Below are 22,983 nucleotides of genomic sequence, written 5' to 3' on the forward strand. Positions count from 1 at the left end.
TTATACTACTACTATTATAATGTCCGTGCGTGTTTAGCTACAAAATAAGACATGGTTAGTTACATTAAAGTTCGAGATATAACAACGTTTTTTTTGGTATGAAGACATTGATTTACAAAAACACTGAAAGATCTAAAAATGTAATTTGACAGTCATGTCACTATGTCAGTGTTTCTAAATTAATGGTCTAGTATTTGTTACAAAAATAAAATTTATCTCTTTCTATAAAAATATGAGTGAACTACGCAAATTGTCTTTGAATTGTGCGTTTCGCATGCAAACGGTCCTTAAACTTTAAAATTATCATGGATAATACTTGGATTAAGGTGTAATCATATTCATGATACTTTTCACTATTCGTCACAATTTTGCGCCAAAAATGCCCACAAGACATAGAGACATTTTTGTACTTTCATATCTAGGTATTAGATATGATATTTTCTCTCTCTCTAGTATTGGATATTATATTTTTTATAATTTGAGTGCCTTAAATGATATTTTTCAATTCACTTTTTCAATCACTTTATGCCCTATGCATATATACAAAATACTTCGTATATAAGTGATGAGTACCATTTGTCCTATGTATTAGGGGTATAGTATACTCCGTTATAGTAGGTGAGATCATAGCTATACAGTAAATTAATTTACGTCTTCAAAATATAAAACTGGGTGAGGTTTTTATTACTAGTAATTTGTTAGTGGTAAAATAGAAAAAGAGTGTAATAATGAGTAGAGTAGGGCTGGGAAAATGAGTCAATAAAAAGGGGAGCAGAGAAGGGGTGAGAGAAGGTAGAATAGAGATGGGGAGGGCTCCTTGCTGCGATAAGGCCAACGTCAAGAAAGGTCCATGGTCTCCTGAAGAAGATGAAAAACTCAAGGACTTCATCAACAACTACGGCCCCGCCGGAAACTGGATCGCTCTCCCTCAAAAAGCCGGTAATCATTCAATCAATCAAATTACCTTATATATATTCTCTCTAAAACAAGTTGACATATGCTTATATTTGATCAATGATCAGGTCTGAAGAGATGCGGAAAGAGCTGCCGGTTAAGATGGCTGAATTATCTTCGGCCTAACATCAAGCACGGTCTATTTTCCGATGACGAAGACAGAATCATCTGCACGCTTTATGGAACCATCGGAAGCAGGTAATTAACCTCTCCCTTTCTACCATTTGCTTCTGTGCGTGCATGTCATTAATTTGGTAGTGAAAATGTAGGTGGTCAATCATAGCATCTCAGCTTCCGGGAAGAACAGACAATGACATAAAGAACTACTGGAACACAAAGCTCAAGAAGAAAATCTTTGGAATAAATCAAGCAAGATTCCAACCACCCTTTTCGTTTCCGCTTCTTCAGACATCAACCCCACAATCTGCTCACTCTCTGTCGCATTTGTACACCTCCTTTCTCGATCAAGCTAGGAAACCTCTCCCCGCCGCCGACTGCATCAATTTCTTAGCTCCACATAATAATAATAATAATAGCAGTACTCCTCTCTACTCCAGCAGTAACCAATTTATACAAAATGAGGAATTCCATGGCAACTATAATCCCATGAAAGACAGCATGCTTGTGAGTGGGAGTTGCTCCTCCTCGGATGGGAGCTGCAGCCTCGTCAAAAGTGAAGAAATTGGAAATTTTCAGGAACGAAACTCGTTCGCGCTTGAAGATCAGTTGGGGTCGATTGTTGATCATCACAAGCAGAAGCAGAGGAATGGGGTTTTGGAGAATACTCAGTTGCAGTATGATCTGGAGGAAGTCAAGCAGCTCATTACCAGCGGTGGCGGTGGCGGTGACTTGTTTTTCGGCGACGACACCAAGATGGGGATGTACAACTTTTCATATTAGGTTTTACTATTAATGGACAAGAAAAAGGAAAACCAAATTATTAGTTACTAATGGAAATATTATGGGATTTTTTTTTCTTTAATTCGTTACTAAAAGTACTACACTACTGCATTTCTCTTCTTTTATTAGCCTTAATTTGTTTTTGGCAGATTTTGATGCTTAGTTTTGTGCTGTATCTCTGCTACGAATCGATCGCCTCTATACCGCTGGCTAATTTGTTCGTTCTACTCCATTTTTAATTTGGTGCACTTTTGAATCGGGCTAAATCTTGTGTGCATATTTTAATCTCTACTCATTTACTTGACTTGTACTGACAACTCATAGTTCATTTAAGTTTTTTAGCATCAAATTGGAGGTATTCATATACATGTATATATGAACTAATTAATTCAGTATATAACACATTCGTGTATGTGTTTGTAATTTATGTTAAATTCTCTAAATTCTGTTCCACATCGGCTTGGTGATGATCCTATCTCTTCTATATAAGTGTGGATAACCCTCCCCCTTATGAGGCCTTTTAAGGGGTGAGTGGCTCATTTCTAATAATTTATTTTGCATTTTGAGATGAATTCATTGTTTGGATCATTTTAGTTCATTTAGAAGATTCAAATTAGAAAAACATGGGGTCATCGTATCAAAGTATAAAGTGTCTAAAATGAACCAAAAACAATCAAACATGACTTCCATGAAGGAGGCGTTCGGTTGGAAAGATAAAATAATAATGAGATTCAATATAGGATAAGATAAGATGGGTCTTGTCTTGGACTAAATTAGTATTACTAAATTTTATATTGATGTTTGGTTAAATAGACTATGTCTTGGACTAAATTAGTACTACTAAATTTTATATTGATGTTTGGTTGAAAATACTATGTCTAAGACATAATATAAATTAAAAGTTTGGTTGATGAAATTAATACAAATGTTACAATTAATTAATTTATTTATTATAAAATTTACAAAACAATTGAAAATAATCTTATTTGTGAAATGATCAAGTTAAATGCAAATTGGAAAAAATTAGACAAATTTTCGTAAACGGACAGAGATTTTTTGTGACAAAAATGTATACTAATAAAAATACAGATTTTTTTTTGCATAAATAAATTGAAAAGAAAAAATGAGAAAATTTAATTCAATAAAACTAAAAGTTTGACCATAGCAAATCATACTTCAATTTCAAACAAATAGTGCAGTAGCCAATAAATTAACTGACATTTTTCAAAGAAGCCATCATTTGGACACATTTGTCAAGGAAATTTACATTATAATAATATTAACTTTTTATATGTCATCTTCTTCTTCTATCCATCTCGTTAGCCATTGTTACATATCATCCCTTCTGCACTTTTTTTATTTCTTGATTTTTCAGCCCCTTGTGCCATACAACGAAAAATTGGATAAGACAAATTTAGTCGCAGGGGTATGGGTGAGATGGATTGTCGCGAGATTGAGGGGAAACCGAATGGGCTGTGACAAAATAGGAACGGGCCGACGGGCCACTGAGTTGGTTGTCATGGCAACCGAACGGTGGATTATCCAAGAAGAGTGATGAAGTCTTGGCGTGTCGTGGCAACCGAACGGGCACGAAGTGGACTAAATTCATAGCATGTCATTAAAAATGTGTTAGTGTCTAAAATGAACCAAAAACAATCAAACATGACTTCCATGAAGTGGACTAAATTCATAGCATGTCATTAAAAATGTGTTCTGCACATATCACAATAGTACTAGTATACTATTTATGAATTGGACTAAATTCATAGTATGATTGATTCAATCCAAATATTTTTTCAACCATAAAGAAAAGACACTTTGCAATAAGGGAACGTCCAAATTATGGACATCTCGAGTTTAATCCGACAATGTTCCCTTTCCTGACTCAAATAAATGAATAACAAAAGGTTATAATTAATCAGTTAAAGAGGGTGCAGAAAAAGACAAACAGCTTCCACCTTTCTTACATGGAAGCTGCATTTATTGTTAAACTTGTTCCTGCAATGACTTAATTTATCGTTTATATTATGATGATACTAATCTTTTATTAGTATTATGAAATTACCCTAAAATATTTGCATAAGAAAAGGTCAGTGTATCTTCTTTTAGACATCGATCGAAGTAATGATCATTGATAAAATAAAAAATTAAATAAAATAGTCGTTGCCTTGAATTATTGGTGGGATGGATTTAAAATTTGCATGGTTGCAAGGCAGAGAAAATGACAGAAAAATGGAAATCTCAGTGTTAAATAAAGAAGCAATATATAATAAAGAGGGCTGCAATGCAAGGAAGTATATAAAAATGGGGAACAGCAGGCAGAATCACTGTAGGTGCCTGTTTAGCGAGATGAATACACCAAAGCATCCAACGACGTCGTTTTCACGACGCCTATCACGCCTCCCTCTCATTGCTTTGTTCCAATTATTGATTGCTTAACATTGACCAATCCTCTCCCTCTCTCTTTCTACGTGTCATAATTCAGATATTGATGATAAGCAATCAAATTTTGTACAACCAAAATAAGATTATATTAGTAATTTTAATATATTAATTATATATTAAAATAATAAATATAGTTAGTAGACAAGTTAAAAAAGACTTTATTAATCTTCGGCCTCATTTTCAATTTTTTATTTTTATATTTGAATTATCTGTTTATTGTTTTTCAAATTTGAACTAAAGTATGCATTAATTATATTTTATTATTCCAAAAAATAAAAAAGAATTATACACAAATCATTAATATATAACTATTATATTATGCACGTTCCATATACTATATTTGTGTCCATATATTTTAAATAAATGCATAAATAAACTAGTTTGTTTCTCAAAAAAACTACTTTATGGTTGTATAAAATTTGATCACCTAGATATTGATTCATAAAACTAGCGAAAAATTTTAGATCTAATTATTGAAACCGTTGTAACGTTGCATGAATTTTTGATTTAACTCTGTCTGTGTGAATGATAGACCAAGATATGATGATTTCATCTTCACGGAAAATTTTATTGAAATAAATCATCATTGGAAATTGCAAGTGACATAAGCTCCAAAACTAGATAATCAATGTGACTGGTATGACGTCACCACATGCGCCATCTCCTCTTTCTCCAAAGTCTCCAAAAATCACATTTATAGCTTCTCACATAGTCAAGTCGCAACAAATCAACCAATTATTAGAGTTCTTTAATTTGTGTAATAATTCCAATCTTCTAAGTTCTTTTGGGGGTGAAGTAAAAGAGTTTATGAGTTTCATCTTGATAAAAGAAAATAAATTGACAATGATTGAATAATTGGACTTACAAGATGGTGTTTTTTTCAGAGTACGCATGGCTGAAAACTCGTTAGGAAACAAAACATTTAACAATTAATTGAAAATTTTGGTGTTGACGACAACCATGCAAAAAATTGCTGAAATTCAAGGAGATTGAGTGACTGGGTTGTGTTTATCCAAGAATGTCTCATCTAGTGAAGGTACAAAGGTCAAAAAAGAAAGTCAAGATTAGTGGAGCATTGAATATCAGTTCTGACACATTCAAATTTTTTATTCACACAACAATCAGAAGAAGAAGAGGTGTGTGTGTTCCATTTGGCTTCTGTTGTGAGTAATAAAAAAATTGAAATCTTTTGTATTGTTTTGCCCAAACAAGCAAGCATAAAATCCCCTTCTCCCAACAATCATTTGCATCAATGTCACATCTTTGATCTTTCCAATTATCTCACTCACATGACCCATCTATGTTTAATGAGTACTGTATCATTCCAACCACAGGCAAATGCAAAAAAAAAAAAGAAAAGGGTTTGGAGAGACAAAGTCGAACACAATATTAATCATAGGTTTTGAAAGAAAAAAAGCAGGCTTATGCAAAAGTAGAAGGATAGATCACCATAAAACAAACAGCATATCTCAAAGAATTTCCAAGTTGCATCAATTTGAGTTACGAAATCACATCTGGTGTAGAAATCTTGGTCCTAGAGAGGCAGTATATATCAACAAAAAGTAATTTCAGGAAAGAATACAGCCAAAATCCGATATAACTAGGTGAACGTCGGAGTACAACATTTTTCAACATATAATGACAAATTCTGCATAGATTAACTTGTGGGAGACACTAACCATATAATTGCTACATCAAAGGATTTGGTAGAAAATTCCTACACAATTATTCTGGCAAAATACAACTTAAAGCATCCATATCCGTGTTATTGCCCACTTTATTACTTTTTTACTCTCTGCTCTTCCTCAAGAGCACAACACCCACATCCATACTCTTCCACAAGGACAAGGGTCCCACCATTCCATTATTTAATTTAAATACTTCAATTACTAAAAATACATTAAAATATAAAAATTACATAATTAAATCCTAAAAAATAAAAATTACAAACTTAAATACTAAAAATTACATAATTAAAATCCTAAAAAATAAAAATACATAATTAAAATCCTAAAAAATGCAAAATACATAATTAAAGGCTAAAAAATACTCCCGTGGAAGACTATTTCTCCGGCCCTATCCCCAATGTTCTTCGGAGACCTCGATCATTGCCAATTGTGAATCGAGTTGCTCGGGGGTCATATTTGACCTATCGACCAAATTGAGTTGGGCCAAAAGGGTCCACAACGAGTTGGTGGGGGGTTGAGGTGGCACAAAGGGAGCGAGGGCGGATGGAGTCGCTGTGCGACGGCGGTTGGCCGTCGCCTTCTTCCTTCCTTGCGGCCGGTGTTGGGAACTGCTCGGGCCGGCGTCGGGGCTATCCAAGTTAGCTTCAGCGAGCTGGCTAGCCACCTCATCCTCGCCGGCGTCGGATAGGAATACCGACCTCGACTGTTTGCTGGAGGAGCTGGAGGAGGATGATACGCCTCCCCTATACTTCGGATGCACACGCACCTTGTCACGACCGCCCTTCTAGGGTATAATAAATACGGCGATCGTGACTTAACAGGACTTAAATGCAATAAAAGAAAAGGGCTAGGGTTTTATAAAAAGGGGTTTGACCAAGGAAAATAAATGAACAATAAATCAAAAGAAAAAGGTGGCGCTTTGACAGATAGACCAAAAGGAGAAAACAATTATTATCATTGGTATTCAAAATAATACGGGTTCAACGTACTCCAAAACGTATCATGTCTTTAGATTCTAAAACGGAACTAAAAATAGTGTCAAGATTAAACAATAAGTAAAACAGGTTTCAGCGGAAGCATCCAAGAGAAGAGTGAAGTTATGTATGAAGATACAACGACACTCACAAATCAAAGATAAACAATTCATTCTTCAATTAACTTGCTCAACACCACCATACTCTCGTCGCCACTCAACCTGCACATAGGGAAAATACATGCAGGGCTGAGTACTATAAAAATACTCAGTGAGCTCATGCCGAAAACATTTTCAATAAAAGTATTATTTATCATGCTACACATAAGTAACCATCGGGGTTTAGCTTTAGAAAGGCCCGAGACACTAAAAATCATTTCTCATTGTAAAAGTCGACTAATTAGTCATTTTCCCATAGACGTTAATCATATCTGCCAATACATGACTTGGAATGTGGCCACAAACCAAGTCACTAGACCGGCCAGCCCGTACGCTAGCACACAGTCTACCATAGGTGTACACTAATCCAAGTAGGGTTTGCGGCCCTACGAGGACCCAAATTCGATTTAAATAATAGTGACAAAAGCCACATCAGATGGGCACGTTAAAATCAAAATACCGCATGATAAATATAGTTGCATTCCCATCGATAAGATATTTAGGACATGGTCCTTATCTTTAAAAGAAAGCCCACCTCGATGGCTTAGATCTCAAGCACTTTCTTCCCCTTGCTATCACGCTGAGAGCGCGAGTTATCACCTTTAAAATTTATGTGTATCACAAATCAGTCCCAATTATCGACTCAAAATCATGCATGTCCCCAATGTTTCCCTTTTCCAATCAATTCGTTTTATCAACATAAGGAAACACACCATAGCATACATCAACGCACAACACATCACTACATCAAAGAATGGGTTTCTTAACACATATGCATCATGTATATCATTCAAAGCTTAACAACATAGATTGTTTTTGCATGACTTAAATCTGGCAGAAGAGCGCAGTCATTTTTGTAAAAATCGTTAAAAATCCATCCGACCTCCGTTGGGGCTGAAATTTTACCACAATACAGTAGATATATCAAAGATCATCCAGTTAAAATTTCACATAAAAATCACATCCTTAGGTCGGTCAAATCAAAAACGAAACTCACTGGTCGAGAAGACAAATTCTGACAGAACTGCACAGTCGACTTCAAAATTCATTAAAAATTCATCTTTCGACCAAAATGGCTGATATTCACACACAACACAGAAGACACCTTGAAGTTTACGCAGTTAAAATTTCGCACCAAAATAAGATCGTTTGGTCAGTCAAACACACGTCGGAATCTACTGTTCGAACACCATGGTTGTCATGCTTCCAAATTTCGAATTAGGGTTTATCAAATATTCATCCCAACATATATATTCATACTTCCAACACATAATCATGCTTCAAAAAGATCTCACCATCATGCTCTCATATATGCACATAGCATTCACCACAAATCATCCACAAGTTCATTCATAAACAACCTAAATGCATATACATATCCTTTTTTCATGCAACCATCAATCCCACCCGATTAAATATTAGATCTACGATCTCTATACTTATTATATGCATGATGGAATCAAAATCAAGGTTTCAATGGAGAGGATGAGGAAAAGAAATTCAATTATACCTTTCTTGATCAAAAGCAGTCGGTAGAAACAAAGTATAATCTTGATTTTTCAACAATTCTTGAGGCTTCAACTTAAATTCTTCTCAAAAGATGAAGAATTTATGGAGAAAAATAGAAGAAAAATTGGGAGAGAGTGGGGAGAGGAGAGTGGCGTGAGGGAGAGGGAGAGGGAGTAGGCGTGTAGTTAGTGGGGTTAGGGTTAGGGTTTTCTCATGTATTTATAGAGATCAAGAATATAATCCCACAATTAAATAATTAGAGATTTGAGAAGATATGGGGGAAAGGAAATGGCGTGAAATCTGAGGAGAAATAAGAGGATTTTCGAATTCTATGCTATTTAATTAGCCTATGATTTAATTTGGTATTTCACGGAGTAGAATAAAATGCTACGGAGCAGAAAATAATAAATCCTCCCAATAAATAGTGAGTAGGCAATTTTTATATATATTCTCCCACAAGGAATTAAATTCAAATCCTAATTTAAATAGGATATGGAAAAATCTCCTTAGATATGGTAAGATTTGCTAGGATGTTTATATTTATTCATGGAAGGAAATAAATAAGAGATCAAAATATATAATGAATAATTTCCTCCTCCCATAAATAGGAGAATTTCGAAATCTCCATGGTGTAAGGCATATGTGTCGTTTTTCTCATGGAGAGAATAAGGAATAATCGGACTTTGGATTTAATTTGGATAAATATCCCAAGCAATTAATTAAATCCAAGGAAAAATAGGATTTCTTCTCCAATAATAACAGGGGTCGAAAATGTCAAATGAATACTGATGCTCCTATTTAATCTCACTCATCCCTTAAGAAATAATTCGCCACAATATATTTCACCCCGCATAGATTATTCACACAGCCACGTCACAATTTCAACCATTTTCACTTCCACCACATATTCTCAACACTTTGACCTTTCAATGGCCACGTCATATGTTCCACATCTTTGACTATTCAACAGCCACGTCATATGCTCAACGGATTTGACTAATCAAATCAAATCTAAATTCCAAAACGCAATTAGGTCACACAGAAAACATGCAATTAATTCACTCATCATTTAATTCACATACTTCACGGCATTAAAAGCATTAAATGCAAAAATTTTATGCTTCGCAAATTAGGGTTCCGAAAGTGGGGCGTTACACAATTCCTGCCAATCGCTGAGGTACTTGAACGGTTTGTAATTTATGGATTGGTAGGTCGCTAAGGCGGCACTGATGATGTCGAGCTCGCTCCTGCCGCTCCCCGCCGACCGCTCTTCCTGGAGGTAATACCCCTGAAACTTTTTGATTTCTTCGTTGGCTCTGAATATGGCATTGCGCACCATACTCTCATTGCGCTCAATGGTTCCAGCCGGGCGGTTTTCATTGTACCGGCGAGAGAAGCGCCACCAAAACCTATCCCCGCCTTGGTTCGTGTCAACCTCCGGATCTTTGGAGATAATCAAATAGGCTTTGAATAATTGATCCATCTCCGCCGGAGTGTACAGGGTGCTGACACCACGAGGAGTAGGAGTAGGAGTTGAAGGAGTTTAAGAGTCGCCACTCTCTCCCGATCTGGGTTCAGGTGCCCACCCGTATCGCCCATCGGGGGCATCTTGGTCGTCCACCGGGTAAGGCCGGTAGCCACCCGGAACTTGAGAACCTTGGGTTTGAGGAGGGGCCAAAAATTGCGTTTCCGGACTAGGGAATGGTTGTGAGCCGAACCATTCGTGGTTCCAATCGCGGGAGTTGGATGGATGATCGCCGAAGCCGGACATTTTTTTGAGTAAGAGTGAAAGAAAGATTGAGAATTGATAAGAGAAGATGAGAGAATTTAGATGAGAATTATGTAATGTGGTGTGAAATTTTTTGTGTGGAAGTGAGGGTATTTATAGATGAAAATGTGAATTTAGGGGAAAAATTGAAAAATAAATTAAAAGTGGGGAGAAAACGGATATAATTTATTGGGAAGTGGGAAAATATTTTTTTTATTTAATTTAGATTTTTTTAATAAAATCCGAATTTAAAAAAAGAAAAAACAAAAATGCCAACGACTTTGCCGTTGGCCAATCCGCGACCGCCACGTAGCTGCTCAGCAGCACGGACGTGCTCGATGCATCGAGCAGCGGCAAGAGCACAGCAGCGAGCAGCGGTGAGCCGCGCCAGCGGCACGGACGCCGTCTTCTGCAGCGAGCACCGCTGCGGATGCTCTTAAGATGCCAAACAGTTGCGTAATTACCTGGATAGGCTCATAAGATCAAACAGCAGCCTTAGCAGTTGTTTTGGCAATTGTTTTAGTGTCAAAGATTTCAATCCAGTAGCCATCAGGATTCTTGATGAATGCTATGTCCTTTATTTTTCCTACAGTGAGAAAGTGCATAGGAAAATTGAATTGGAATTTATTTGAAGTTTTGAGAATGTCTCGTGAAATGTCTCAGGAACGAAAATGAACTAACTTTCTTTAATTCTATGGTCTAAAATAATCCTTGTTTACATTAAAGAAACAATTTTAGAAAAAAATTATATAGTTCTTGAGTGAAACGAGAATTTCATGTAGGGAAGCTTTCCTAGTTCCAATTGTTGTAGCAGGTGGAGTATGTTACCTGGACATTTGAGGATTCCGTAGAGGTTTTGATGCATGATAAGAATCACGTAAAATAAAGTAAAGAATTTAATAGAGACATATTAATACAATAGGAATAACCAGATACAGGAGGGATGTATGTTTGAGAAAAAGCAACTAAATATGGAGTAACACGTTATTTCAGAAAAATGAATGGATAATTTACCATCATCAGGTTTCTTTACAAACTCCACCCCCAAACTCTCAAATCTCTTGCATGCCTTGTGCACATCATCGCCGGTAATACCTGTGTCCTGAAAGTAGACCACATGTCAAATTGTTAGAGGCGACCAAACATCCTGTAAAATGGAACACCCCTGCAGATTATCCCATTCCATAAAAAAAAAAGAACATTTGTATGATGTGTAGCAGCAGTGACATTCAGAAAATGGCTTAAACAATCAGATTTCACAGAAAAAAGTTGAAAGTGAAGTAAACTTTAAATACTAGTATGTCAGAACAAATTATAGACGGCATGATAGATGTGCACTCTCCAGGGAAAATCAGTGATCCAGAATAACATCATATTTGAAGAAATAAATGAACAAAGAGTAGCAAGATAACAGCATGTATATAATATGCGTACACAGAGCATAATGATTGTAATTTATGCAAAGTCATTCGATGATTTCACCTCACCTCATATCCCAAGAAGTACAAGGTGAACTTCATGTCCTCAAAATCCAGCCTCTTAAGCAACATGCATTGCATAAATAACAAAGACAATAAATAAAAAGTTTAATTTATTCCTCAATGATACTGGAGATGAGGATGGCAAAGTTGCTGTCAACTGTATCAAGATACCAACTAATGATAAAAGGAATCTAGTGCTAGAGCTGTAATTCAGTCACTTAAATGCTATAACTCCATTATAAATGCAATTAAAAATGGATTGTTTTCAAATCAATGTGCACCATCTTCTGAAATCCCTTAATACGAACTGAAATTTCAGTGAATGATTTTTCAGTTCCAGCTACTAGCTATAGTTCTTCTTCTAAAACTATCAAATATTGTTTCACTTTTGTTTTAAAAACAATGAAATGCAGCCAAAGCAGGTGGAGGCAGAAATAAAAATGAGCTGGAGCATTACAACAGATGGAAAAGAAAAAATAGCGAAGGAGATGGAGTTTTGAAACTCGTACATTCTTTTTCAGCATTTGCAATAACAGAACAAGATCAAACAGAATAACTGAAGGTATGAGTCATTCATCAATATAGAAGAAGAGATTGTACATGTAAGATATATATATCTAATATTGCCTGTATGCTGTAACATATCATAAAAACATCGAAAATCTTATTCATGGCAAGATAAGCTTATAGGATTGAAGTTCTCATAATATTCAAAAGCCAAAATCATGCATACTGAAGTAGCCGGTAACAGTTACAATTAAACTTTTACGGTCCAGAGATTTATTAAAACTCCCAACTAGCATTACCAAACAAAAGCATACAAGCTATACAGCTTGTCGAAAGAGGATGACCTAATTCCATTTTACATCTGCTTATCCAGCATAATACTAATTGAATCCATATCACTCCACAAAAAAAAGCAAACACAAATAGGAGTGTGTGCTGTTCAAAGAAAGTTTCGAAGACTCACAACATCCCCAATATCCGAGAGTAGAAATCAAGACTGACTTTAGGGTCCTTCACACGAAGCATCTGAAAGCAGAAACACACACTTCTCAGCCAAACATTCCCACGGGTGAGTAACAAAAGTAGTACACATATACAATCTCTTGACAGTAAAATCACGACTGTAATAAGGCTCCACTAACTATAATTTCTTTGATACACATTCAGTAATACATTAGCCATGTGATCACAGCCAACAAGAAGAAGAATTGAAAAACACATCTCAAATTGGGACTCAAACCTCACAGTTTGCTGCAAAAAATAGCCTTTGGTGGCCTCATCCATAGAAGCTTGGAGTCCTGGATTATTGTCAGCAGACTCTTTGGACGCCATAGTTGTTGATATAAATCTTCTGGGCTTATTCAAAACCTGCAAATTAAACAACAAGGGCCGTAAGTAGAAGGCAAACAAAATTGTTGAGGGAGAAGTTCGGTTGAGCAATTAAAGGTGGTGTCTTTAATTTAGACCTTGGGTCTGAGAGCGAAACGTGGGGTTAATTGAGATAAATGAGATGCGCGGAGGGGAGGCGGCAGGCAGCGGCGAGGGAAGAAGCCATGGAATATGAATATGATTATTGGGGAGTGAACTGACTGAGAGTACATACCTGTCTAAGAAGATATTGGACCCTCGCGATTTCAGTGAAGTGGAAATGGGGCAATTCAGTGTTGCCCACGGTTCAAAAACCGCCGGTTCCGGTTTTGTCGAAGGTGGAACCGGAACCGAACCGTGAGGCTATTTCACGGTGCCGGTTCCGGTTCGAAAACCGGCGGTTCCGGTTCCGGTTCGGAACCGCCGGTTTTTCCGGCGGTTTCGCGGTTCGGTTTTTTTTTTGTTTTTTTTTTTGAATTTGAAATTTGGATTTATATAACAAATTGGAACAAGACAATGTATAATTCAAATAGAAAATGATATCAATTTTATTGAGTTTGAGTTGTAACGGACAACGATACATTACAATTTACAATACATATACATAATACATCTACAAGACTTCAACTACAAGTATACAAGTATACAACATACAACAATGTAATATAATTTACATTGAAAAAAACATGAAATGGGGGGGAAAAAATTGAAAGGGCTTGAGCTCAACTTAAACTTTCAAAGTTAAACTTTTCAAATTTAAGTTGAGTTGCCTACGTATCCACAATTTTATTGAGGAATCAAAGTCCACGTAGTTCTCGGGATGATGACATATTGCTATGTAGAAATGTAGAAATATGGAATAATATATATTTTTTTGTTTTAGCAATTGAGAAAGAAAGACAACTTATAGAACTACGGGAACAAGTATAAGTGTATAAAAATGCGTAATAAGAATAGCACTTGCGTAATTAAATGGAAGCACGATAGCACAAATGAGAAATTGGAGACAAAGAGAGAGAATTGGGAGATTGAAGAAAGAAACTCTTATGGAAGAATTCGAATTTGAAAAAAAAATTGAATATTCGGAAAACCGGCGGTTTTGGCGGAAAACCGCCGGAACCGCCGGTTTCCGGGCAAAACCGCCGGTTTTCACGGTTAACCGCCAAAAAACAGCCGAAACCGGCCGGTTTTGCAGCTGAAAAGCTGCCGCCGTCGGCCCCATCCCCGATGCCTTGATATAGGCGCCCGAACCGGCGGTTCTGCCGGTTAACCGCCGGTTCCGAACCGTCCCGAACCGCCGGTTCGGTGACGGTTCCGGTTCGGAATATCTTGAACCTGAACCGGACCGCAACCCGAATTGCGACGGTTCCGGTTCGGGAAAATTGCCACGGTTCCGGTTCGGAACCGGAACCGGTGGGCATCCTGCAATTAGAGCATGCGTAACGCCATGGGCCGGGCCGCAAATCGCGAGTCCCGGCCCGTCCCATGCATTACACGGAAGGCCGGCATGGCTCAGGCCCGTCCCGGGGCCGCGTTCCCGGCCTGGGGAGCGTCCCGCGTCACGGCCCGAGACGGCGTTGCACGGTGACGGGCCGCAACTGGCGAGTCCCGGCCCAGCGTTACACGGTCCTCGGGTCGGGCCGCAACCAAATTTTTTTTATTTATTTTAAATTCGAAAATTTTTTCTATAAATACTACTCCATTTTCATACACATTCAACTTCACATTCAACTTCAAATCTCTTCCTAGAATTCGAAAAAATGCCTTCTCGTCAAAGAATATTCGAAGATCAAGTGACCCGAGTGTTAGGAGAGGCGGTACCGGCAATCCAAGAAGAAATGAACAACGAAGTTGAACGCTTCCAAGCTGCTATTCAAGCTTGGAACGAACAACGAACCCGGGTACCACGTACCCGGATGTATATTCACCGAGACCGTGAACAAGCTGCCTTGCGGCTTTTCACGAATTATTTCTCTAGAGATCCGCGATGGAGTGATCAGATGTTCCGTCGCCGGTTCCGGATGCGGAGGCCTTTGTTCATACGCATTGTCAACGCCGTTGTAGCTCGTGACCCGTATTTCTGCCAAACTACCGATGCTGTGGGCCAGGAAAGTATATCGACGTTGCAGAAATGCACGTCTGCCATTCGTCAACTCGCTTACGGAACTACATCAGATATGTTCGATGAGTATCTCCATGTAAGCGAGCCTACTGGAAGGGGAGTCCCTCGCTAGATTCTGTCGGGCAGTCGTCGAAGCATTCAAGGATACGTACTTGAGAAAGCCAACGACCGACGACGTTAGCAAGTTGGTCGACATGCACGAGCGGGCCCACGGCTTCCCGGGGATGCTTGGAAGTATCGACTGTATGCACTGGCAGTGGAAGAATTGTCCAACGGCTTGGAGAGGACAATACACTAGCGGGCACAAGGGCACACATCCCACGATTGTGTTGGAGGCCGTTGCCGATTGCAGATTGTGGATCTGGCATGCCTACTTTGTTGTCGCGGGGTCCAACAACGACCTCAATGTGTTGAACGAGTCTCCATTGTTCAACGACTTGTGTGCTGGGCGAGCACCGAACGTAGAGTTCACAGCCAACCACCGTCGGTATAGTATGGGGTACTATCTGGCTGACGGGATCTACCCTCGATAGCCCGTGTTCGTGAAGACTATCACAGCTCCGACAACCGATCTGAGGGCAATGTTTGCCCAAAGGCAAGAGGCGGCTCGGAAAGATGTCGAGCGTGCATTCGGAGTCCTCCAAGCGCGGTGGGCTATCGTGAAGGGAGCGGCCCGTGGTTGGCAGCGGTCAAACATCGCCGACACAATGCATGCATGTATCATAACGCATAACATGATCGTTGAGGACGAACAAGATAACGTCACTTTGTGGAGCGACGATCCGCTCGCCAGCACCGGGAGTAACTACGTTGTCACCGAGCCGCCCGTGCAGGGCCTTCCTCACGACATCCGCAATGTCATGGCTCGTTCAGCTGCGATGCGCCAAGAGGAACAACACACTCGCCTCCAAGCCGATCTAATCGAAGAAATTTGGACTCGCAACAACGTTTTCCAGCATTGACGTTATGTTTTTATGTATTTTATTTTCAGTTTGAAAATTTATATGTTGTAATTTTGCAGTATTCGATGAAATTAAATTTTCCGTGTTATAAATTTTCAATGTTTTTTATTTTACTTTCAAAATAGGTTGGAGTTGTGAATAGTGTCATTTATTAGTTGCGGCCCGGGCCGCAACCTGCAGGGTTACAGCAGTTGGGGCCTGGGCCGCAACTGTAGAAGAATGATGACGTGGAGGGGACTTGGGGCCGGAAATGGGGACGGGGTTACTGATGCCCTTAGTGTTCTTGATTTTACTCTGATTCCAGGCATATACACACTTGCCCAATCCTACCATCCACTATTATCATTGCTTATTTAAATCACATAAATAAAATCATAAATCGATGGTTATGTCATTATGTGGCAGTTGGAGTTTCTTAACATGGAATTATATATAACCCCATCTTACTCGCACTTCCCATCTTCCCCAAAACCTTCATGGCCACATTTAATAAAACCAATTTATAAAAAGCAATACCAACAATTCATTGACAACTATTTCAGAATACAAATATATTTGCAAAATCAATCAATATAAAATTGCTAGATATAAACATGCTTTTATCACGCTCTTTATTCCTCGACAGCTCCCTCTCACGGTCTAATCTAGTCAGAAATCTATATTAATCTAAAGTGTCAGTTTGATGGAAAGTCAATATTGCCTTTTTTGGCGGGAAATTGTGAAGCAATTTTGTTTGCCCTTTTGATCATTTTGAGAAATGACAACCATTGGATAGAAAAAAGGCAGCTCCTATGGAGCAATAGTGGCTTCTCAAATAAGTTTTAAAATCAAATGGATTGCTGCAAGACTTCTCAAAGAAGCTTTAAAATACTTATAAATAAGTGTATAACTAATTGAGATTGTGTTTATGATTTCATTTGAACTAATGTACACTAATTTTATGACTGCAGTGCTTATCTCATGGAGGCGAATCTGCCTGAAATGTGGCAACCACCACTCCAGAAACTTTCCAGCGACGCCGGCGTGGCGGCTGGACGGCAACAACGAGTGAGGAAGGGAAGCGGGTGAGATGGCGGCTGGACGGCAACAACGAGAGAGATGTCGGAGACGAAAATCAGGCAGACGGCAAGAAAATCCGGCGAGGAAGGGCGGTGGAGCAGTGAGGAAGGAGGAGCGACGGGGCATGGTGGAAGTAGCGGCGGCGAGGCAGGGTGGTGGGCGTGCGGTAGTGGCGTGGAAAGGCTAATTCCGCCGATTGAGAGAGAGGGTGAGGCGCCGAGTGATGGAGAGGGATGCGGCTTTTTGTCACGTAGGGTTTTTAGGGAGTATTACTATATTAGTTTAAGAATATTGTATGTGTATATTATTTGAGCCTTTAGTTTATTGGATTCTGTAATTTGAAAGTAGTATTTACACTAGATTAGTAGCACTACTTATTTTCCTATGTAGGAGTATATAATTTGGACCTTTAATTTGTTGGATTCTATAGTTTGAAAAAGTTTACTATATTTTGAGAAGAGTTCTAAATTGGGTGTTAGGATTAAAAAATTATGTCTTAAAAATTGGGATTTAATTTGACAATTATTCATTGGATTTTATATAATAGTAGTATGTAATTTTTAAAATAGATTCTTTTCTAATTAAGTAATTAAATTTATATATTATTTTTCCTTCAATTTATGTTAGAATTGGAATTGTGCTAGAGAGTTTAATTTGCCTTCTATTTTAATTAAAATTAAAATATTATTCATTATTGCAATGCTAAAAGGGCCAGTTGGATGGAAAGTCAATATTGCAATGTTTAATATTCAATATATATTTTTCAAATTAGTTTTATAATTAAGCTATTAAATTTATATATTAATTTACCTTTTATTTGGATTAAAATTGCAATTGTGATAGAGAATTTAGTTTGCATTCTATTTAGGTTAAAATTGAAATTTAACCATTTATTGTAATACTTTTTCTCATAATTAATTCACAACCTAATCAACAACTCAAAGATGTAATCTTTATAATTTTTATCCTTTATTTACTTAATTAAAAATTTAATATATTTTTATTAGTCTCTAATTTAATACTTTAAATTAGAATGAGTATATTTTAATTAGTTTCCAATTAATTAAATAATAATACTAAGTTTATTAAAGTTTATTTTATCACTTGGTTTACTCTTTTTATCTCTCGTAATTTATTCATCTATCATATCTATTTTATTTTCATTTAATTCATTTAACACAACTTCTTAAAAGTCTTCGTAATGATAATGTTTCTTATTTTTATCAATATGTATTGATAGTGTTGTAACATGTCATTGATTTTATTATTTTTATTCCACTTAAGTACTAGTAAATTCTTCATTTAGAGTGAGACAAGATAAGTATATTTCTATTTTTTAAATATTCACTTTGCTTTAAAATTCTTATATTTTATATATTTATTTTATTTTATATTTATTATTTGAAATTCTTATGTCCCGTGCATAGCACGAGTGTTAATACTAGTTTAATGAAGAATGTAACTAAAAATAATATAGTAAATGGATGAATTATGGTCTAAGAAAGAAATTGGGATTATATTTCAAAATCTTTCACTTGGCCCACTTATAATAAAAAAAATAAAAAAATTTAATTTAACTTCCATAAGTTTAAAACCGTCGGATTGGCCGATTGGTATCTATACATCTGTTAATAAATTGGATTTGTTTCTTATATAGGGTGAACTTTAAAAATTGTACATGATCTTTTCATTTTGCATAAAAATGAACTTTGAAAATCCATTTCAATTTTCAGGTGTCCGGTGATAATTTTTGCCCCAAAATGCTCCTTATAGACAATTTTCGCAGTTGAGGGCAATTATGGAAATGAACTACATAGTACTTTTGCGTATTGCAGGTTGTGTCAAGTAAGAATAGTTGATGTGAGGTTTTTTTTTTAATTGTACTTATTTATTTTGTTGGATGTTAACCATACGATGATGTACTTAAGTAGTAACTAGTAATTAAGACAATGTACTAACTTCGATATTTACACATACGCTGTGGGTATCGGAAATTATATTTGTAGTACGTAACTTTGATATATGTTCCTTTACACAATGATATTAGGGTGTCAATAATGGTGGCCCTTGAAGGCCACCAAATGTGGCGCGGCCACCATTCGTGGCTCTTATGTGGCCTTCCGCAATGGTAAAAGTAACAAAATTAACAAAAATAACAAGGGCCACCAAATGTGGCCCTCTAAAATTTTTTAATTTATTTGCTTTTTTAATGTTATTTTTTAATTTAACTATATTAATTTGGAATATTAATTTTCGTCGTACTTTTGATAGGGGAAAATTCTACAACGAAATTTTTTAAAAAACACAACATAAAAAGATAAAAAACGCCACCGCTACCTACTCGGTGGCGTCATCGGAATCCGGCACATCTTCTTCACCTCCTCCACCGCCGCCGACACCGGCCCCACTGGCGCTAGCTTCGCCCGTCTCCGACCGAACGGAGAAGCCCAACTTCGACCTCAATCTAAGAATGAGGTCGTAGTACATCATCTTGGTGATAGGGTTCGTCGACTTCTCGTACAAGGACAAGTTATCTGCAAGTTGCTTCTTCATCTGCACCTCCAGTGTTTGAGTCAACGCCGCGGTCGGTGAAGGGCGCGGTGTCGCCGCGCTCGCCCGAGAGACTTGGGAAGCGGTTCTAGCTTCCCGGATGGCGGCTTGTTGGCCCTGCGGGCGCTGGCGCCTCGACATTGTCGATGGGGGCTCATCCCTCACATCGTCATTCAGGTCGAATGCACGTGAGTCGCTACCACTGCTGTAGGTGCCGTCGGCCCCTATTTTTGTCCGCTTCCCAATAGGACTGGTCTCATCATCGCAGATCGCCTTGAATTGAGGGGAGTCTCGGAGAAGCATGTATTCATTCCAGTAGGTGAACTTGGGCCAACGTTCAGTATTAAACAACTGATTCGATAACGCCCGTACGTCGGCTTCGCTGCGGCCGCTTTCGGCATTCTGGAGCTGTTTCTCGTAAATGCTTTTGAACCTCTTCACAACTCTACTAATCCGGCCGAACTTCTTCCAGATCTGGCCTTCATCACGTCTGGCACTGCCTTCTGGTTTGAAGTCGTTGTACACCGTCAGGACGCGCCTCCAGAAGCAAAAGTCGGTCTGATCCGTGCCAATGACCGGATTCGTCGTGACCGCCTCCCAAGCCCGCGCAACAGCAAGGGATTCGTCGTCGTTGTACTTCTCGCCCCGCCGATCACCACCGCCTAGGCCACCGCCGGTTTCCGGCTCTCCGTCTCCGCCTCGCCCGCCCCCGGTTGGCCCCTGCTCTCTGCCGCCTCGCCCCCCACCGCCACCGTCGCCGCCTCGCCCCCCACCACCGCCGGTTCGGCGACCCCCGGTGGGGGCCTCCATCTCCACACTACCGGATGTCGGGGTCTCCGGTGTACCCATCAACTGTTCCCATGTGAATCTATCAGATTCAGACAGAGGAGACTAGGAGTAATTGAATTGGGAAGATTGGAAGTGCTGGGACGGGTTGTTGATCGCGTCCATATTCGGTCGGTAGTCACCGAACCCCTATGGTTGGCGAACCAAGTTCCTCTGCTGGGATGACTGGACCCGGAATTGGGGCGATTGCGGACTCCACATCTGATTGGGGAAGTTGTCGTATCCTGAGTCTCTATACCCCGGGGAATTACCATCTCCACCTTGTATTTTTTGTAGGGTTAGGAAGTGTAAAATGAAGGGATTGGAAGTGTAGAAAGAAGTGAAAAAATGGAAATAGAAGTGCATATTTATAAAAAAAATTATTTACGCGGCCCAGCCGCGAAACGCGGCCTGCTGCAATGGATGGCCGCGGCTCACACGGCTCAGCCGCGGCTCACACGGCTCAGCCGCGTGAAGGCCGCGGCCGCGGCTCGCCCTCGGCTCTCGGCCCTGCGCCCCGGCTCTCGGCTCTCTGCAATGATGGGCCGCGCACCGAGCCGCGGGCCGCGGCTCCCCCATTGTGGACACTCTTATAATGGAGTGTGGGTATGGCCATTGATATTTTATGTATGACATAATTCATTTCAATTCTAACTTCCAACAACCATTCAACGTGTTGAATCCAACTAACAACAAACTAACTCACTCACGAGTTAAATTAGACTGCTGATATAGTTAACTAATTAAGTAATACTTACTATATTAATGAAGTCAACCCAAACCATATTTCATTTGGAACAGTTAGTTAAAATCATAATAAAATTATAGTATTGAATAATTATTAATTTTACTGGCCATAATTAAAGAGTGTTTTCAACAAGGACAATCTCGAAATTGAAAGCCTTAAGAGCATCCGTAGCGGTGCTCGCTGGGACGGAAGACGTCCGTGCCGTCAGCGCTGCTGGATACATTGAGCACGTCCGTGCCGCTGAGCAGGCTACGTGGCGCGTTTCTATTGGCCAACTGATTATCCATTGAAAATTCTTTTTTAAAAAAAAATCAAAAATAATACCAAAAATTTAAAAATATATTTTTTTTCAGATTCCCAAAAATGTGGCAGTTTTATTACCGTTTTTCTTAATTTTTTTTATTTTTTACAATTTTTTATTCCCAAAATCATCTATAAATACACACATTCATCATCCATTTTTCACATCAAATCATCTCTCATTCATCTCTCATTCGTATTTTTTCATACAACTCATCTACACCTACCTCTCTCACTCAAACCCTCTCAAATGGATTTCACCGATATCAGGACGGAAGCGGAGCATGAAGAACAAGAATACTATGAACAATATCGTGCCGTCTATGAAGCATATGTCGCCTCCACTACCCTCGCCCCTCCTCCTCGACCAACTAGATCAATTCGCCGCTACATCCCTCGTGACCTAGAGGGAGCCAACGAAAGGCTCGTTGCCGACTATTTTTCCGACCAGCCGTGGATTTTGGAAGATTACTTTCGGTGCCGTTTTCGCATGTCAAAACGGTTGTTTATGCGTATTGTCAACACATTGTCCGCCTTGTTGAATACTTTCAATCAAGTAGAGACGCAACCGGTTGGCAAAGTCTCTCGGCGTTGCAGAAGTGTACTTGTGCCATTCGACAACTTGCTACTAGGCAAACAGCTGACCTCTTCGATGAGTATTTGCATGTCGGTGAGTCAAATGGAATCCTATGCCTTAATTTTTTTTGCGACGGCGTTCGTTTTGCTTTCGGTGAGGAATTCCTTCGGGCACCCACCACCGATGATTGTCAACGGTTGCTTCGTCTTCACGAAACAGTCCACGGTTTTCCCGGTATGCTTGGCAGCATTGACTGCATGCATTGGAAGTGGAAGAATTATCCGACTGCCTGGAGGGGGCAACACTTATCCTTGAAGCGGTCGCCGACTACCGCCTATGGATTTGACATGCATATTTCGGTATTGTCGGATCCAACAACGACTTGAACGTGCTCTATTCTTCACCACTCTTCAATGATATTTTGAATGGTGTAGCACCGGCGATCGACGTCACCGTTAACGGAAATGCATACCACATGGGTTACTATCTCGCCGATGGTATCTACCCAAGGTGCTCGACTTTCGTGAAGACGTTCAGCAATCCGCAAGACCCGAGACGTCTTTTTGTGCAACGTCAAGATTCTGCTTGG

At 38.9% G+C, this 22,983-nt stretch overlaps 2 protein-coding genes across 7 annotated transcripts; one reads left to right on the plus strand and one right to left on the minus strand.

The window, feature by feature from the left end:
- Positions 1 to 713: 713 nt before the first annotated feature.
- On the plus strand, positions 714 to 1,982 carry LOC121743524 (transcription factor RAX3-like). Its single transcript, XM_042136839.1, has 3 exons — positions 714 to 939; positions 1,023 to 1,152; positions 1,224 to 1,982. Exons 1-3 carry the CDS (start codon positions 804 to 806, stop codon positions 1,852 to 1,854), a joined length of 897 nt encoding a protein of 298 aa, XP_041992773.1. The 5' UTR covers positions 714 to 803; the 3' UTR covers positions 1,855 to 1,982.
- A 4,932-nt stretch (positions 1,983 to 6,914) lies between these two features.
- On the minus strand, positions 6,915 to 13,553 carry LOC121743135 (lactoylglutathione lyase-like). 6 transcript variants are annotated; one of them, XR_006038209.1, is made up of 7 exons: positions 13,350 to 13,486; positions 13,124 to 13,251; positions 12,848 to 12,909; positions 11,884 to 11,934; positions 11,411 to 11,498; positions 10,861 to 10,982; positions 6,915 to 7,182 (listed from the first exon to the last, which is right to left on the minus strand). XR_006038209.1 is itself a non-coding variant. In XM_042136332.1 (6 exons), the coding sequence occupies exons 3-6, from the start codon at positions 12,907 to 12,909 to the stop codon at positions 10,879 to 10,881; spliced, it is 315 nt and encodes a 104-aa protein (XP_041992266.1). In that variant the 5' UTR covers positions 13,124 to 13,251; positions 13,487 to 13,553; the 3' UTR covers positions 10,575 to 10,878. The 6 variants fall into 6 exon arrangements, 2 of the variants coding, with proteins under 2 accessions (XP_041992266.1, XP_041992265.1); XR_006038210.1 differs by lacking the exon at positions 10,861 to 10,982; XM_042136332.1 differs by lacking the exons at positions 6,915 to 7,182; positions 13,350 to 13,486 and adding an exon at positions 13,487 to 13,553 and having other exon boundaries at positions 10,575 to 10,982; positions 11,884 to 11,944.
- Positions 13,554 to 22,983: the final 9,430 nt, after the last annotated feature.

Source organism: Salvia splendens, chromosome 8 (genome assembly GCF_004379255.2).
Source record: "Salvia splendens isolate huo1 chromosome 8, SspV2, whole genome shotgun sequence".
Lineage (NCBI taxonomy): Eukaryota > Viridiplantae > Streptophyta > Magnoliopsida > Lamiales > Lamiaceae > Salvia > Salvia splendens.

Bases quoted from the DNA above. Each gene is read 5' to 3' on its own strand.
- LOC121743524 (XM_042136839.1), top strand. From the start codon at position 804: ATGGGGAGGGCTCCTTGCTGCGATAAGGCCAACGTCAAGAAAGGTCCA. The intron at 940-1,022 runs GTAATCATTCAA...ATCAATGATCAG, and splicing joins CGCTCTCCCTCAAAAAGCCG to GTCTGAAGAGATGCGGAAAG. The intron at 1,153-1,223 runs GTAATTAACCTC...GTGAAAATGTAG, and splicing joins TATGGAACCATCGGAAGCAG to GTGGTCAATCATAGCATCTC.
- LOC121743135 (XM_042136332.1), bottom strand. From the start codon at position 12,909: ATGCTTCGTGTGAAGGACCCTAAAGTCAGTCTTGATTTCTACTCTCGG. The intron at 11,945-12,847 runs GTGAGTCTTCGA...TATGCAATGCAT, and splicing joins TCTCGGATATTGGGGATGTT to GTTGCTTAAGAGGCTGGATT. The intron at 10,983-11,410 runs GTAAATTATCCA...TTCTCACTGTAG, and splicing joins TGTAAAGAAACCTGATGATG to GAAAAATAAAGGACATAGCA.